The 16,250-nt window shown below is 32.0% G+C and overlaps 2 protein-coding genes across 2 annotated transcripts in view; one reads left to right on the top strand and one right to left on the bottom strand.

Annotated features, from left to right (window-relative positions):
• The window catches only part of LOC107450391 (uncharacterized), a gene marked incomplete in the record, with an annotated part of 40,895 nt that extends 37,734 nt beyond the window's left edge, over nt 1-3,161 (top strand). Inside the window, 1 exon segment of the mRNA XM_043040022.2 lies at nt 260-3,161. Coding sequence (XP_042895956.2) covers nt 260-486 — 227 coding nt within the window.
• A 12,046-nt stretch (nt 3,162-15,207) lies between these two features.
• Nucleotides 15,208-16,231, bottom strand: LOC107450380 (uncharacterized protein y4hQ). Its single transcript, XM_016066155.4, has one exon. The coding sequence runs from the start codon at nt 16,017-16,019 to the stop codon at nt 15,363-15,365; it is 657 nt and encodes a 218-aa protein (XP_015921641.2). The 5' UTR covers nt 16,020-16,231; the 3' UTR covers nt 15,208-15,362.
• Nucleotides 16,232-16,250: the final 19 nt, after the last annotated feature.

Below are 16,250 nucleotides of genomic sequence, written 5' to 3'. Positions count from 1 at the left end.
AACCGGATAATTGCATGCAAAAAAAGATTAAATTTTCAAAAGATAGAAAGGGAATAACTCGAAGGGCCGGGCCTGGACAAACCACTAAGCTTTTTAATTTTTAAATATTTGAAAGTTGTAAAACTCTTTGGAGCCATCTGTGAAGGTAGTTGGTGTGAACAGGTGCCGATACAGAAATATCCTCCCCAAATGTTCAGAAACATCATTTTATAGTGGTTATTATAATTAATTTTATCATTTGTTATGTTTTTAAATTTAGCCTCCCCATCAGCCAATCAGTCGTATTCATCTCCTGTGCCGGATAAATCTCCGAAGACCTCTAATGTATCCGTTCCAGAGGCTTACGCTCTGGAGCATTCACCATCAAGGACTTTCAATTTCCAAAACTTCAATGCCTCGCCTAAGGCCTGGAGCTCTGAAATCAAAACAGAGTTTCAACCTGCAGTTATCAAACCTGTGAGGCCACCATCCGTCCTGCTGCAATAGAACATTCATTGGAATGAATTCAGACTGTCTACAGTTTTTGTACCTAAATATGATTATGTATTTTGAAGGCTAGTGTCACTTTCAGGTTCTTTGAATGGAACAAAGAACCTGAAAAGTTGTGCTGATTACTAAGTGGAGGATGGGAATTTTTTTTTAAATGAAATGCCATAAAAACAATAATTTATCCACAATAATGAAAGTAAGCGTTTCAGGACCCTTAGTTTTAATGTTCTTTATGAAAATCAGTTGCATCATTCCTGATGATTCTCATTTAAAATTAACCCCTGAATCCGAATATGACTCTTATTATTAACTCCAGTCTCTCATCTTTTGGGGGGAGGAAGCCCCTCTCCCTTAGTTTATCACTTTTCGATAATTAATAATTGATATACTGAAAGGAGGATAACTTTAACCATTAAATTTCTGCAGATAAGCTGAAAGTTCTGCAACATGAACATTAAAAACAGGGACAGAATAGAGGGGTGCAGATGGGTGATGGTGACCGAGGGAAACTTCTTGAATAAATGCTCTTGTAATGAAGAGTATCAATCACTAGAATACTTTATCGCTATTGTATAAAAAGAAAAAAAAATATCCAGGGAAACTCAAACACTCAGAAAAAAATTCACTGACTAACTTTTCGAGGTTGATTTTATCGAATTTCTCTGATTTTTGTAAACAATAGCATAAATTTTATTATTAATTTTTCTGTTATGCCTAAATCACATGCATAAAATTCATATATTCATTACACTTTGTTGCAAGTTAAGAAGAAACCATTATCCTTATTAAGAGAGACTGTTTGCATCTAACTGCTCGCCAAATGTATACCAAACAGCAAAAAAGTAAAAGCATTTTATCTCGCATTTGATTTGTTAAGAGTATGCTAGCATAAGACGTGACATTTTTGGTGGTCCAATCAAATCCAATGATCTTGCAACTTCATATAGTTGTTTCTTTCCAAGAACGAATGTTCTTATTTATCGAAATATGTCGCCAAGTCAAGGATTCCAGAAAAACTACGAAACTAATACACTAACTTCTTTTTAAAAATAATTCTATGATATGTATCGTAAAAGATAGCACGAATTAGAATTATCTGTTGCGTGTATAACTTTTAAAAGCTTTTATAATGTTTTGAAAGTATATTTGCTTAGTTCCGTAATAAAATAAAACGGAACTATTTGCAGTCGCAGATGATTACTTAAATTCTAAGCCACAATGGTCTTTTCTTAACTTGCAAGAGTATAATAGCTATTAGAGTTGAATAAAAAATAATTTTTTAAAGAAAAATCATTACAAGACTTTTTTTTTTGAAGTAGAAAAAAAATTTACTTCTTTCGCATACTTCGAACTCAAATTCATTTTTCCAGACTTTCTGTGGGTATTTTATTAAATTTTCTGTCAAAAAATAAAATTTTCCTGATTTTTTTCTTCTTCAGATTGATCTAATTTCGGAGTTTTCACCATCCTGAGATTAAAAAATAAATAAATAGCTTAGTAAAATCTAAACCTGTATTTTAGTAAAGGTCAGCTCAAATCAATGCGCATGGTAAAAATTTATTTCTAGCAAAATAATAATCATAGTTTCCTCTTTCTTAAAAATAAAGAATATATAAATTTTATCAGTAGTATCACTATTTAACAATCCTAAAACTTCCTAATTAAGTTCGTTTAAAAATCACAATATATTCTCTGTAAAATATTTTCCTTCAGTCAAATATTTACCTGGTTATTTGATTTTATAGTCAAAATAATAGTGATAAATTTACAGTTTCGGTGTCCGTACTCATCAAATAGAGGTCCACCTTTTCCTGGATGCCTGGGGCCATTGCCCCCTTAGTACACCACTGAGCCTCCTTAAATAGTAAAAATAAATAAATAAAATTGTTTCGCTCTTAACTATTCTCCTCCCCCACATAATGAAAATATGTAATAGCAATTTCAACTAAGACATGTCAATATTTAAATGAGCTCGTTTAAAAGGCAAGAGGTTGCACTGAAAATTCAAAGATACAATACAAGACAGTTAATATGTAGTTTTCTATATAGTAGATTAAAGTTCAAAATCCACTCCTCCCCCCCCCCTCAAAAATAAATAAACCTCATGTTCATAAAATTATCAAAAAGTGATAAACATAAAAGGAATGGTTCGTCCTAAGGAAATAGTGGTTCATTTCTCCTAAAAAACGGTATCAAGCTCGAATCCCTTCCAACCATGCGCAGTAGAGTAACTACCGATTAGCCTTAATTGTCTATTTTACCTCCTCTTACAGTTGTTCCTAACAGTTTTTATCTTTTTTCGTAGTTTAAGATTTGGTACATAATTTTTTTTCAATTAAATATTTTATGAAAATATTTAAAAGAAAATAAATTAATACATGTTGTAACAGTTTAATCTAAATATGTTTCTCAAATATGTTGGAATTGAAAATTACATAAAATCTTTTGATTCAATTATGACTTTTCCAGCATGTGATGTTTCGAGTACGTTTAAGCGAAAATTCCCAGCTTTAGAAAGAAAAAAAAAATTAAGATGGACTACAATATACATATATCTGTGCAAATATTGTTGAAAATGACCGTGTTTATTTTTTACAATGGAATGTTAAAATTGTTTCCATTTCTTACATGATTTTTTTTCTTTGTAATAAAATCAAGTTTGTCTATTGTAATGTTTTTAATTATGTGTTCTTATTTGTTAAATATATAAAAAAAAACTTTTTTCTGTCAAATTTTGATGAATCATAGGTAATATTGACAGAAAATAAGAATTTTTTTTTTCAAAACATCATCATTGCTACTTTTTGATATTTTCTCTTCAAAACTTCAAGTATCATCAGTCATTTAGTAAACGACCAGGCGAATTCGCATATGGGGAAAAGTTACCATCAATATTAGAGGCATGCTCAAAAAGAATTGAAGCTCTTCATAGTCATGGTTTGAATTTCTTTTTTTCATAGAGAATATCAAGTATTTGTTTGCTAGATTTGATAAGAATACTGTTTTCAAACTTTTAGGTTGATTTGCAAGTTTCGGCATGGCAAACAATCGAAATTCATGACGAGGAAGCAAGAAACACATCTCTGGTCTGAGTACCAAAGCTTAACGACAAATGAGTTGCAATCCCTATCAGCCAATATTGTATCACTGCTAAAAATGTTTTTAAAGCGTAAATTGGTATTTAAAAAATCATACTTAACATTAAAAAAACAGTGTAGAGTAAGGCAGTTCCACTTAACCTTTAACAAACATCAGTGTAGATGTCACATAGCCTTAAAAAAACATCATTGTATGGAAAACCAGGTAATGGCACACTCATTTCTTAATTAATCTAATTGAAAATGATAAGCAGCGATTATTATAGACATGCCATCACAATTTCGATCCTCCGCAGTGGGGATGGCACCCCCGCTTCGGTAGCCCGACGACCTGCAAGCGAAGTCGAGCACTTTACTGTAGAACAGTTCAACGAGGACCAATACCGCACACCCTCGGTCCCTGCGCAGACTGATCCAAGTGGTCACCCATCCGCACACTGACCGCTGCCAGTGATGCTTGACTTCGGTGATCTGCTGGGAACCGTGCTAAGTTAATGGTATTTCAACTATTTGGCGAAGCATTTCCGTCTATAAAAAGTGGGTAGTATGGATCGTAAAATAATTTATTGGCTGATAGGGATTAAGAAAATTAGTAAATTATTCAAATTAGTAAAATTTTAAAAAAATCGAAGAAAAAATTTCCAGGTTTTCTTCAAAATTTCCTGATAATTCCAGGAGGGTGGCAACCCTGAAAAACCCAAAAGTTTTATGTAAAAAACAAATTCTTGATAATACTTCATATTTTAAGTAGTACTTCTTATGACTTCATGAAAACCAAGGATAGCAAGCTATTTTCAGAGTGGAAAAAACTGCATAAAAAGGATATATAATGGAAAGGACCATAATGACTCGTAACGCATGGATAAAATAAAAAATTGCGAAAATTTGTCAGAAATCAGCAATTTTAATAAGCATTAAGCTCCTTATATGATCTTTTTCTAATATCAATTTTAAACTTTTGTTATACTTTGGAAGAAAAAAACACTGTAAATGAGAAATATTAATTTAATACTAACAAGAAACGCTTAAATAATCACCTAATTACATTCACGTAAAAATAACTCGGTATTTTTTAAATAGAACCTATTGCGAAAACTGAATTTATCCTCAGGTACTAAAAACCTCCCTGTACATACATCGCCCATCTTAAATTTCTGTCTTGATTTTGCATTGTAATAATGGATCACTTCACTGCATCTAGATCACTAATATGAATATACAGAATTATTCGAATTCTACCCATTTTCTCTACAAATATAAAGCATTATGCAGACATATTGCATGAACCAACAAATACTCTCAAACCTACAAATGACACCTAATTTTATTAGGAGATCATAGTAAACAACAACACAGACAATTATTCACTCTGTATAGCCAAATCCTTCAACAAAAAATAAGCACCTTTTAAGTACTTTTGAAGCAATAACAAAATAATTTACAAAGACTTTACATGATCATGATAAAATAACTAGTTTCTGACAAAGAACTCTTTTCTTGTTTATATTAGCCATCATAAAAATATCGAGAGATTTTTCGATTCGACTTCAGAGGGTGGAAAATGAAGCCTGAAATAGAGAATATCTTGCAAAATGTTACACATGACAGTGCAAGAATCCACCGAATCCAGCTCCGTATGCACACAAGGACCTGCAAATATTTCATCAAACATGTAAAATGATTGGCGCTTTCGTACGCTAGAGACCGACGGTACGCCGAAATGCAGTGCGTTTGAATGAATTGTAAAGTTGTAGTGTATTTACGTCGCACTAGAGCTACACAATGGGCTATTGGCGACTGTCTGAATAACATCCCTGAGGATGATCCGAAGACATGCCATCACAATTTTGATCCTTTGCAGAGGAGACGGCACCCCCGCTTCGGTAGCCCGACGACCTAAGCGCGAAGTCGAGCACTTTACGGTAGAACAGTTTAACGAGGATCAATACCGCACACCCTCGGTCGCTTCGTAGACTTATCCAAGTGGTCACAAACCATAGCCACCGAGAGTGAAGGCCTCTCAGTAGATTTGTGACGTCATCCTCTGACGGGTTAGCGAAGCATAAGATAACGCGGTATTCAGGTTTGTATTAAGAGAAAACTATAATAAATAATTCAAACTTTTGAGCCACGTAATATATTTTTGCCTCAGCTAATTTAATAGCACTTAAATTTTTTTTCAAGTGGTGAATTTTTAGCTTTTTCAGNTATAAATCTGAAAAAATGCTCAAAAGGACATTTGCATGTCCAAAAATGCAAATGTCATTAAAATCCGGGCCTTAGTGATAAATTTACAGTTTTGGCGTCCATTTTCATCGATTAGATGTCCACCTGTATCTGGATGCCTGGGGCCATTGCCCCCTTAGTACACCACTGAGCCTCCTTAAATAGTAAAAATAAATAAATAAAATTGTTTCACTCTTAACTATTCTCCTCAGTGTATCACTGCTAAAAAAAAATAAAGCTCATGACCATAAAATTATCAAAAAGTAATAAACATAAAAGGAATGGCGCGTCCAAAGGAAATAGTAGTTCATTTATCCTAAAAAACGGTATCGGGCTCGAATCCCTTCCAACACTGCGCAGTAGAGTTAATACCGGTTAGCCTTAATTGTCTATTTTAAATCCTCGTACAATTGTTCCTAACAGTTTTTTTTTTCTTTTTTCGTAGTTTAAGATTTGGCACATATTTTTTTTACAATTAAATATTTTACGAAAATTTAAAAGAAAATAAATTAATACATGTTGTAACAGTTTAATCGAAATCTGTTTAAAAATTGTAAAACTCAAATATGTTGGAATTGAAAATTACATAAATTTTTTTTATTCAATTATGACTTGTGATGTGATGTTTCGAGCACGTTTAAGCGAAAACTCCCAGCTTTAGAAAAAAAAATTAAGATGGGCTACAATATACATATATCTGTGCAAATATTGTTGAAAATGACCGTGTTTATTTTTTACAATGGAATGTTAAAATTGTTTCCATTTCTTACGTGATTTTTTCTTCTTTGTAATAAAATCAAGTTTGTCTATTCTAATGTCTTTAATTATGTGTTCTTATTTGTTAAATACATTTAAAAAAAAACTTTTTTTTGTCAAATTTCGATGAACCATAGATAATATTGACAAGAAATAAGAATTTTTTTTTTCAAAACATCATCATAGCTACTTTTTTTTTTCCTTCAAAAATTCAAGCCTCAGTCATTTAGCAGGCGAATTCGCATATTGGAAAAAGTTGCCCCTGTGTTTAGTTCCCAAGCATGCTTGGTACTCATTTATCGACCCACTGAAGGGATAAAAGGCTGAGTCAACCTTGCCCGACCCAAGGATCGTACCCAGGACTTGTGGCACGGGAGCGCGAAACTCTACCACCCAGCCACCTGGCGTCGGTGTACATAGCCCATCATAAATTTCTGTCCTCATTTTGCATTGTAAAAATGGATCACTTCACTGCATCCAGATCACTAATATGAATACACAGAATTATTCGTATTCTACCCATTTTCTCAAATAAATAGCATTATGCATACATATTGCATGAACCAACAACAAACTCACAAATCTACAAATGACACCTAATTTTATTAGGAGATCATAGTAAACAACAACACAGATAATTATTCACTCTGGGTGCCAAGCCAAATATTTCAACAAAAAATAAACACCTTTTAAGTACTTTTGAAGCAATAACAAAATGCAAAAGAATTTACAAAGACTTTACATGATCATGATAAAAATAACTAGTTTTTGACAACGAACTCTTTTTCTTGTTTATATTAGCCATCATAAAAAATATCGAGAGATTTTTCGGTTCGACTTCAGAGGGTGGAAAATGAAGTTTGAAATTGAGAATATCTTGAAAAATGCAGCAGAGTTACCCATGAGAGTGCAAGAATCCACCGAACCCAGCTCAGTATGCACATGAGGACCTGCAAATATTTCATCAAACATGTGAAATGATTGGCGCTTTCCTACGCTGGAGACCGACGGTAAGCCGAAATGCATTGCGTTTGAATGAATTGTAAAGTTGTAGTGTATTTGCGTCGCACTAGAGCGACACAATGGGCTATTGGCGACTGTCTGAATAACATCCCTGAGGATGATCCGAAGACAAGCCATCACAATTTTGATCCTTTGCATAGGAGACGGCACCCCTGCTTCGGTAGCCCGACGACCTACGCGCGAAGTCGAGCACTTTATGGTAGAATAGTTTAACGAGGACCAATACCACACACCCTCGGTCACTTCGTAGACTTATCCAAGTGGCCACCCACCCGCACACTGACCGCGGCCAGTGATGCATGACTTCGGTATTCTACTGGGAACCGTGTCTTAACGATTAGTCCACTGCGGGATGAATGAATTGTAAAAGCGTTGAATAGAACAATGTAAAAACCACGCTTTTGTATAATACGTGGCGAAAGTCGACGTGGTAAAGAATTAAACCCTTTTTAAAAAAACTCCATAAAAAAGCACCTTTAAGGGCTTTTTAAAAACGAAAATGAGCACCTTTAAGTACTTTGAAAAGTCGGGCATCTGATCAATAAAAATCGTATTCTCCTAGTCTTAAAAACTCTTAAGCCAGTTACTGCAATGGTAATGGCAAAAAGATTGTTCATGTAAGAAATTAATTTAAATTATCTATCATATTGGAATTAAAATTTGTATTTAGATTTTAATTTTTATCTTTAAAGATAGAACTACCAGGGTGCGTAGCCAAATTTTTCAACAAAAAATACACATTTCTCAAGGACTCAAAAATCATTTTTAAGCACTTTAAAAAAATATCATAATTAGGCAGGGTGGGCAAGTTTTTGACAATTGATGGTGTTAACTGTGGTTTTAACCGTCACGTCAAGAAAAAAAAATTTTACATAGTTTTTCACAATTGCCAAAAACCCAAAATTTTAGCATAAGGATAATTATAAGCTATTTATAAAGAATTTCTAAATTAACATACATGTAAAATTACAAGTATTCCATCCATTATGTGTTCTTCAATTATTTTATCATAAAACTCCTTTTATTTTGAATATTACTGTCAAAATCGAAATTTTTTCAAACCCTTAATTTGCTTAATTATTGAAAATAAAGATACAAAAACAATTATATTATTAAAAAAAAAGACTTCACAATCATCTTATTCTTTATATGTAAAATCAGTTTTTATTTATTTCCATTTTTACTCCTCTTTTTTCCAAAGTAAGTGATTAAAAAGAGTTTTGAAGCCGTCTGTACTCCAAGATCATTTTTCAGTTTTGAACGGTACAGAAATTTGAAACTGTTCGTTCGATTGATGTTCAGCTGTACAGACAAGAATGTTGACCGACTAAACTGTTAACATAATAAAATAACATATAATTAGGAAATTTATTCTAATATCCGTACTAAATATTGAAGGTAATTTAATTAAACCCTTGGATTGATTTAAAAAAATTATTAACTCACTTAAACATTTGTATTTTTTTGTAAATTATAATTAGTTTACTTATCAGAGAATATATTATATTCATGATTCATTGGAAATACTCATGTACATATAAGAAAGAATGCTGAAAGTTCTCAGTCCCTAATATTTTCTCAGAATAAAGTTTTTTTTTTTTTTTTTTAATCAAAATCCCTCCTAAAAAAATAAATTTTACATTTTTCTTTTAGTACAAAAGCTTTTTTTAAACATTTTTGGAAAAAAAAGTCTATGTAAGAAAAAAAAATTTGAATCAACACAATAAAGGAACAAATGTTAAAAATGATTAGAAATCAAAATCATGCCTGCCAACACTGGAGAAATAAAATAATGGAGGTTTTACTAACCGACCCAATTTTGGATTTAAGACTCCTGATGTTCAACTCCGCAGCCTTGTGATTTTGAACCCAATCCAGAAGACACGGGAACTCCTGGATCAAGTATTGGGGGAAATTTGCTTCGTGGAGGACTTTTAATGGAACTAACCCGAACTTGATTTACGCGGAGGAAAACTTCCCACGATTAGCCTGACGACAAGTGGACTCTAACCAATGATTCATCTACCACTGAAGATATTTCACGTCAGCATTGTGGTTGGTGCAAGCCAGAATTCCTATCAATCGCCCAACGCTGAACCTGGGTTCACCTCATTCAAAGGCGAAAGCTCTCCCACCTGAGCCATCACGGCTCGACTTAAACTATTAACACTCAACATACTGCAGTACTGGCACTAGCACCATCTGTTGAAAATAAGAGAAGTATTTTTGCCGTCAGTGGATATTTTATTACCATTTTTTTTTAATTCCTTGGTGAATATACAGGTAAACAAGAGATAGTCGTAAAATACAAGAGTCTTCATTAAAAAACAGGAGAATTGGCAGGCATGCAAAATATATTGAAATAGTAATAATTCATTAAACTAAAGGTCCCACTCATAAACCAAAGGAATTCAAACTAATAAATACACAAGTTGACATGTTTTTTAACAATAAATAATTTTGTAGGCATTTTTTCAGACCGAAAATTAGCCTCTCTGGAGGCCCACATGAAAATATGTAATTAGTTGATAATCCCTAAGTCAAGTTCAAAGATTATGGTACTGATCTATACCTGGCTATTTTAGCTTCTCAGTGACGAAGACGATGGCGCGTCATCAACAGTGAAAATAACAAGACTTTTCTATCATTATTAGGGAGAAAAAAATTTGACAGTTTAGTTGGTCCCAGTAATCGGCAAAAATTTAGAGATTTTTCGATTCGACTTCAGAGGGATGCCTGAAATTGGGAATCTCTTGCAATATGCAGCAGAGTTACACATCAGAGGGCGAAAATCCTTCTCACTGAATGTAGCTCAGTATACGCACATGCAGACCTGCAAGTATTTCACAAATCATGTAAAATGAATGGAGTTTTCATACCATACCGAACCAGTGGTAGGCCGAAATATATCGAGGTTGAATTAATTGTGAAAACGCTGAATCAAACGATGTGCGCAATGTATTCCTGCATAATTCGTGGCGAAAATAAACATGGTAAAAAAAAATATCATTTTGGGAAAGAGAAAATTAAGCACTTTTTAAAAACATCAAGTGAAAAAATCACAAAGCAAAAGCTTTCAGAAAACAAAAACAAACACCTTGAAGAGCTTTTAAAAAACAAAAAGCACCTTTAAGCAATTTTTAAAAACGCTACGCACCCAGACTACATCATAAACTGACTGTTTTAATAAAATTTAAAATGTATACAGAGCTCATTCTAGGCAGGGTTAATACTGCGCAGCACCGTGTTGCCTTTTAGTCAAAAGGATCCACCCTGTTGCCCCCTGAAGTAAATTAGTGCACTGAAGTAATAGACTCCATACCCTTTTTTCATTTTTTCCCCAAACTCTACAATAGATTTCTTAAGCTTTTGTTATTTTCAACTCTTTTTATTTAGTTTGTCATTGCTGTCAATACATAGATTTATATGGGAAAGGAAAAATAGCCATCACGCCCCTTGATGCAATTGTCTTTGAAAGATTGCAGTTACTTCCACTATCTTCCAGAGCAGAAAAGTTCAATACAGGCCTCTCAGTTGTCCAGCAGGAATTTATTAGTGGGGAGAGGGATAAAGATGCTTTTCTCCAATTCTTGGTATACTCTTGACTCTTAAATTTTTTTTTCTCAAGCAATGTTCTATCCTAAGGGTCCATTGTAAGGGTGGCCAGCAGGTGTGGAAGATCATCCTTTTGGTAACCAGAACTGCCTTTTAGAAAACTCTTAGCTTTAGCAAGCAATCAAAATTCTTATGACTGTATTTAAACTACCATAAATTCAGGAACACCACTTACAATTCAACTAAACTGAACTTCACACAACAAAATATCACTATAAAATATGTTCATTTGAGCAGATAGTAGGTTCAGGCTTATCTAAAAAATGTTGGAAATGAAATAGATCATTTTTTTAAATTAGTTTAATGTAATTATTGAAGGAGAACTTTTTATTTTATTTTAACAATATACTTACTGTAATCAAAAGCATAAATGGTAGTAAGATGCTTTATTGAATTTTGTATGTTATTTTTCAGTTAATCTTAAAAAATTTTTTAAATTTTGTATGGTATTGAAAACAGTTTTTTTATGAAAATATTTTTAATAATTTAAACTCTTATTTCTGTTACTGGCATAAATAGTTTTCAATTTAATATAATCAAAAAAATATAAAATTTTCAATTTCTTTTTTAATTTTGAACTTCTACTGTATCTACTGATCACTATAAAATATGTTCATTTAAGCAGATTTTAGGTTCAGGCTTATCTAAAAAAAGGTGGAAATAAAAATAGACCATCATTAAATCCATGTTTTGATAGTTTCTTAAATTGGTTCAATATAATATTGAAGGAAAACTGAGTAAGATACTTCATGGAATTTTGTATGCTATTTTTTAATTAATCTTTAGAATTTTTTTTTTATTTGTATGATATTAAAAACATAAGTTTTAAATTATTTTTAATGTATATTATTTTCAATGTACATTACTTAATTTAATGCTGCAGTTTTAATTACACTGGTGTGCAAAACTTAAGCAACAAGTGATTTTTCGGCCACAGCTTCGGTTATGACAAAAAACTCACTTGTTGCTTAAGTTTCGCACACCAGTGTATATTGTTATACTATTTAAAGCTCCTGCAATAAAATTAATAACTAAAAAGTTATTTATTAAATCATAATTATTAATAATCATTTTAATTATTAAATCATAACTACAGACACTTAAAAACATACACTTATTATTTTATTAATATATGCATGCATTTTAAATATATTACTAAGCTAATTAGCTCATTAACTTGATTTATATGTTAATTTATTAATAAAAATTAGTAATTAATATGATTGCTTTGCTACTTTTTGCAAAGCAAAAATTTTTTTTATCTTTTTCTGACTAATTGACATTTTTTTAATAGAATGTGTAAAGCCCATAGAATGAAATTATAGCCTTTTTAGGATAATAAGGCCCTTTTTTTAAACTTTTGCACACTGCCCTTTTTTCTGCCTAGAATGAGCTCTGAATATATATATATTCATAGTGATTTGTCTAGATACAACAACAAGTTTTACCTTCCAATTTCGCCTTATTTTATGATTTTCTCTTTTAGTTTATCACATGCCACTGCCACATTCACCAAAATTTAACAACCATTTTAGTTTAGATACCATTATGAAAACATTATCTAAAGAATGCATAGTGAAAGGTACACTAGTAGGATAAATCGCATTTGCATATTAAACAGTCATTTCTAAAATACTCAACAAAAAAAAATATTGTAGGCAAAAATCAGTATTTCTGACAATACCTAATTTTAATCATTAAATTTATCAATAATTAATGATTCATTAGTACTACTTGATTTCCCCCGCAACTGCTACTAAAACAATGCCAAGCTAGAATTATTGGCATTTAGTTTGTGGCTTCTATATCTCTGTGATTGCTTTCAATATTAAATAAAAAGGCTTGTCTTTCTCATAGGATTTTTGTCACATGAATATTGAAAGATACAGGGGTGATTGTGAGCCTATGTCAAAATTCAGGAAAACTTCTTGAGTAAAAAAAAAAAAGAGTTTAAATCGAAAAATTAGAAAAAAGTTTAAACAAGGTTTTTGTTTTTTCTCAACATTTCTTAGTTTACTTAAAATATATTTAAAATTTTACACACAGCTATACCATTTACAAGTACCTATGTCAACCAAGAGAAGTAATTGAAATTTACAAATATGTTTTTCTTTCTTGATTTTAATATGATCATAATAACTATTTAGTGATAAAAAATAAATATTAATCTTGAATATAAGCTTATAAAGTATCTGGCACTCCCTTACAACTTAAAGAAACTGTGTTTTTAAGTTCCACCTTTGAAAATTTGATTTCCGGAAACTTTTGTGATCAATGATTTTTCGAAGCTTGTGAACCTTCTATCTCCGGAAACTTCCGGATCATGGTAAGCAAAAAATCCTGAAATCAGGATTTTTTCCGGAACACAATCAGCCCTGAAGATAAGACTCTAGACGGTGACAAGCCAGGTCTCTTTGTATATTGCACTTCCACAAACTTTCCCTTGTATAATTTCACTTTGTGTCCATTCACATACATTCGATATCGAGGTAGTACCTCTTTTTCCAGGAAAAACAAAAGGTATCTTCCTCACTCCTCAGTAAATTAAAAATTGCAAAAAAAATATTTAAACTGGAAGAAAATAAATAACTATATCATGCTGTTAAAGTGCGAAATATAAAACAAACTTAAAGTAAAAGCGTGAGTGGTTATTCTTGGTTTGGCTAATTTTACCTGGGCTTTTACTTTTACATGTTTTGGCAGTTTATCATGGTCACAGTGAAAATCAATTAGTATCAATTCATAAATCAGAATTAGTTTTAGGATCTTTTAAACAAGCCTTACAAATAATATTTTTTAAGCTTTACCCAGATTAAGGCAGGTTAAGAAATATATTAAGGAGCTACTAGGGGGCTCCGCCCCCTGCTCGCTACGCTCGCCAACCCCCAGAACTGCTTCGCAGTTCCATTGCATATTGCTTCGCAATCTTATAAAAACATTTTAACAAATTTAAATTTTAAAATAAAAATGCCAGATATTGAAATCAATTACTTAATGAAATTTATACACTTCTCTGCCCCCTTCACAATTTGATTATCTTTTCTTCATGTAGCTGAGAAATTTGGAGCTGTAGCAGAGAATATATCTCAATAAGAAATGCTTTCCCGTTTAGAATTCCGCCATTCATTTCTCTGACGTCTGCCAGAGATATTTCGACGCCTGATAGCAGGCATTTTATTTAGGCAGCAGGCACTAAATAAATAAAAATAGAACTAAATAACTAAGATATCGTTTTAAATCTCAAATCAAAATAATTGTTTGTAGAAAGTTTGTTTTGGTTTGAATATTCGCACGTTTGTTTTGGTTTGAATATTCGCACGATGCCATTGCCATTCTATTGTAACGAAACAAAAAATTTATCATGAAACTAAAAATTTATCAAAGGAACTAAAGATATTGAATTCTTTTTTTAAGAAATTCAGTTCCGTTTTTTTTTATCCACTCTTATTTTTGTTTATCAATCTATTAATTCAGAAATGCTTTAAATCAAACGATGCTTACGGAAACAATGCTTATGCGAACCACCCGAAAAATGATTTGCTGAATTCTCATTGGTTGAAACTAAATTATTAATTTTATTAATTAATTAAAGGAAATTTTCATAATTTAAGACCTTATTGCACATCTACATAACAATACCTTTAAAACGACACCTTATTTGTTTAATTCTGTTGCGTAGTTTGGGAGTTTTTAGCGAGACAAAATATTGCTAGCCTATTAATATATAGATTTATTTTTTGCTAAATTCTAATATCGTGAATAATGCCCAAGGAAAAATTTTAATAAAACAAGAATGTCAAAAGATGACAATTGCATTGGATAATGATTCAGAAAAAAAAAAACATTTTAAAAATCATTACCTAAAAAAGTACATAAATATTCAAATTAGGACAAATTATTTCACCAAACAATAATTTTACACTATTAAACAACTCCAATTTCATGTTGGATATATTCCTTTTTTTTTAATCAGAAATCGAATTAAAATAAGACACAAAAATTAAAAATTTGCAATTTAATGGTTTCTGAGTATCACAGTGAGAAATGAAATAGTTAACAACGACCAGTAATTATACATTAGCTTTCTAGGATATATATCTTTAACTTGACTAAAAGAAAGTATTCTGATAATAGCAATTTAAAATATTTGACAAATCAACGCACGAAACGAACAGAAATAGGATCAAAAGCTTCAGAATCATAAGTTTCATTGCTCTTAAGATTCATCCACGCCTTCATGTCTCCATGCTCAGGATTATTAGGATCGGATAATATTTTCAAAAGTTTCTCATATGAATCGACCCCTCCACAATCATCAGGAGGACATGCTCTTTCTCCAGCAATACAAATAGGATAATATGGTCTGCTGTCATACGGCAATATCCTCTCCAAAATGATGCTGTGTTCCCAGCCATCATCTAAATCGTATACGTACAGGATTCTATCCTTAGGCATTTTAAAATGTTCAAAAAGTTTCACCTTAGTTTCATCAAGTTTCTCCTCTTCACATTGACCACTCATAAGCATGATTAATCTATTGATGTCCGAATTGTCATTTTTTTCATTGACGGGTGCTATTTCTTTATCACGGGCATGAAATGTATGCAAGTGTGTACCCAGCCATCCCATGGAACCAACAACAGCAGAATGGAACTCCGCGAACGTGGAATTGTTCAAAATTAGAATTCGGCGCCATATAGGAGGTTTAAGATGCTTCAAAATGATTTTGAATTGATAAACTGCACTTCCAGAAGTAGCTTCATCTCCGTCGGATGAAACAGTTTCCCATCCATCTGCTTCAGCTTCTGCCATAGTCCTAAATGCTAACAATATGTACAATACTGAGCTTTGAAATAAATTAGAGCAGTATTTTTAAAATGAACCAAACAAATAAGTTAAAAGTTGACTTTAAAAATTGTGTTAATTAGTAACTACTAAAAATGCTGCAGTTTCACAAAAAAATATAATAAACGAATGATTAAAATGGAAATGCGCGGGCATTTTAGGATGTAGCTATTTTTGGCTCTTTCAAAGTGCTTTTAT

The sequence above is a fragment of the Parasteatoda tepidariorum genome, chromosome 4 (genome assembly GCF_043381705.1).
Source record: "Parasteatoda tepidariorum isolate YZ-2023 chromosome 4, CAS_Ptep_4.0, whole genome shotgun sequence".
Classification (NCBI taxonomy): Eukaryota; Metazoa; Arthropoda; class Arachnida; order Araneae; family Theridiidae; genus Parasteatoda; species Parasteatoda tepidariorum.
This window is presented reverse-complemented; position numbering and strand designations above follow the sequence as displayed.

Bases quoted from the DNA above. Each gene is read 5' to 3' on its own strand.
- LOC107450380 (XM_016066155.4), bottom strand. From the start codon at position 16,019: ATGGCAGAAGCTGAAGCAGATGGATGGGAAACTGTTTCATCCGACGGA.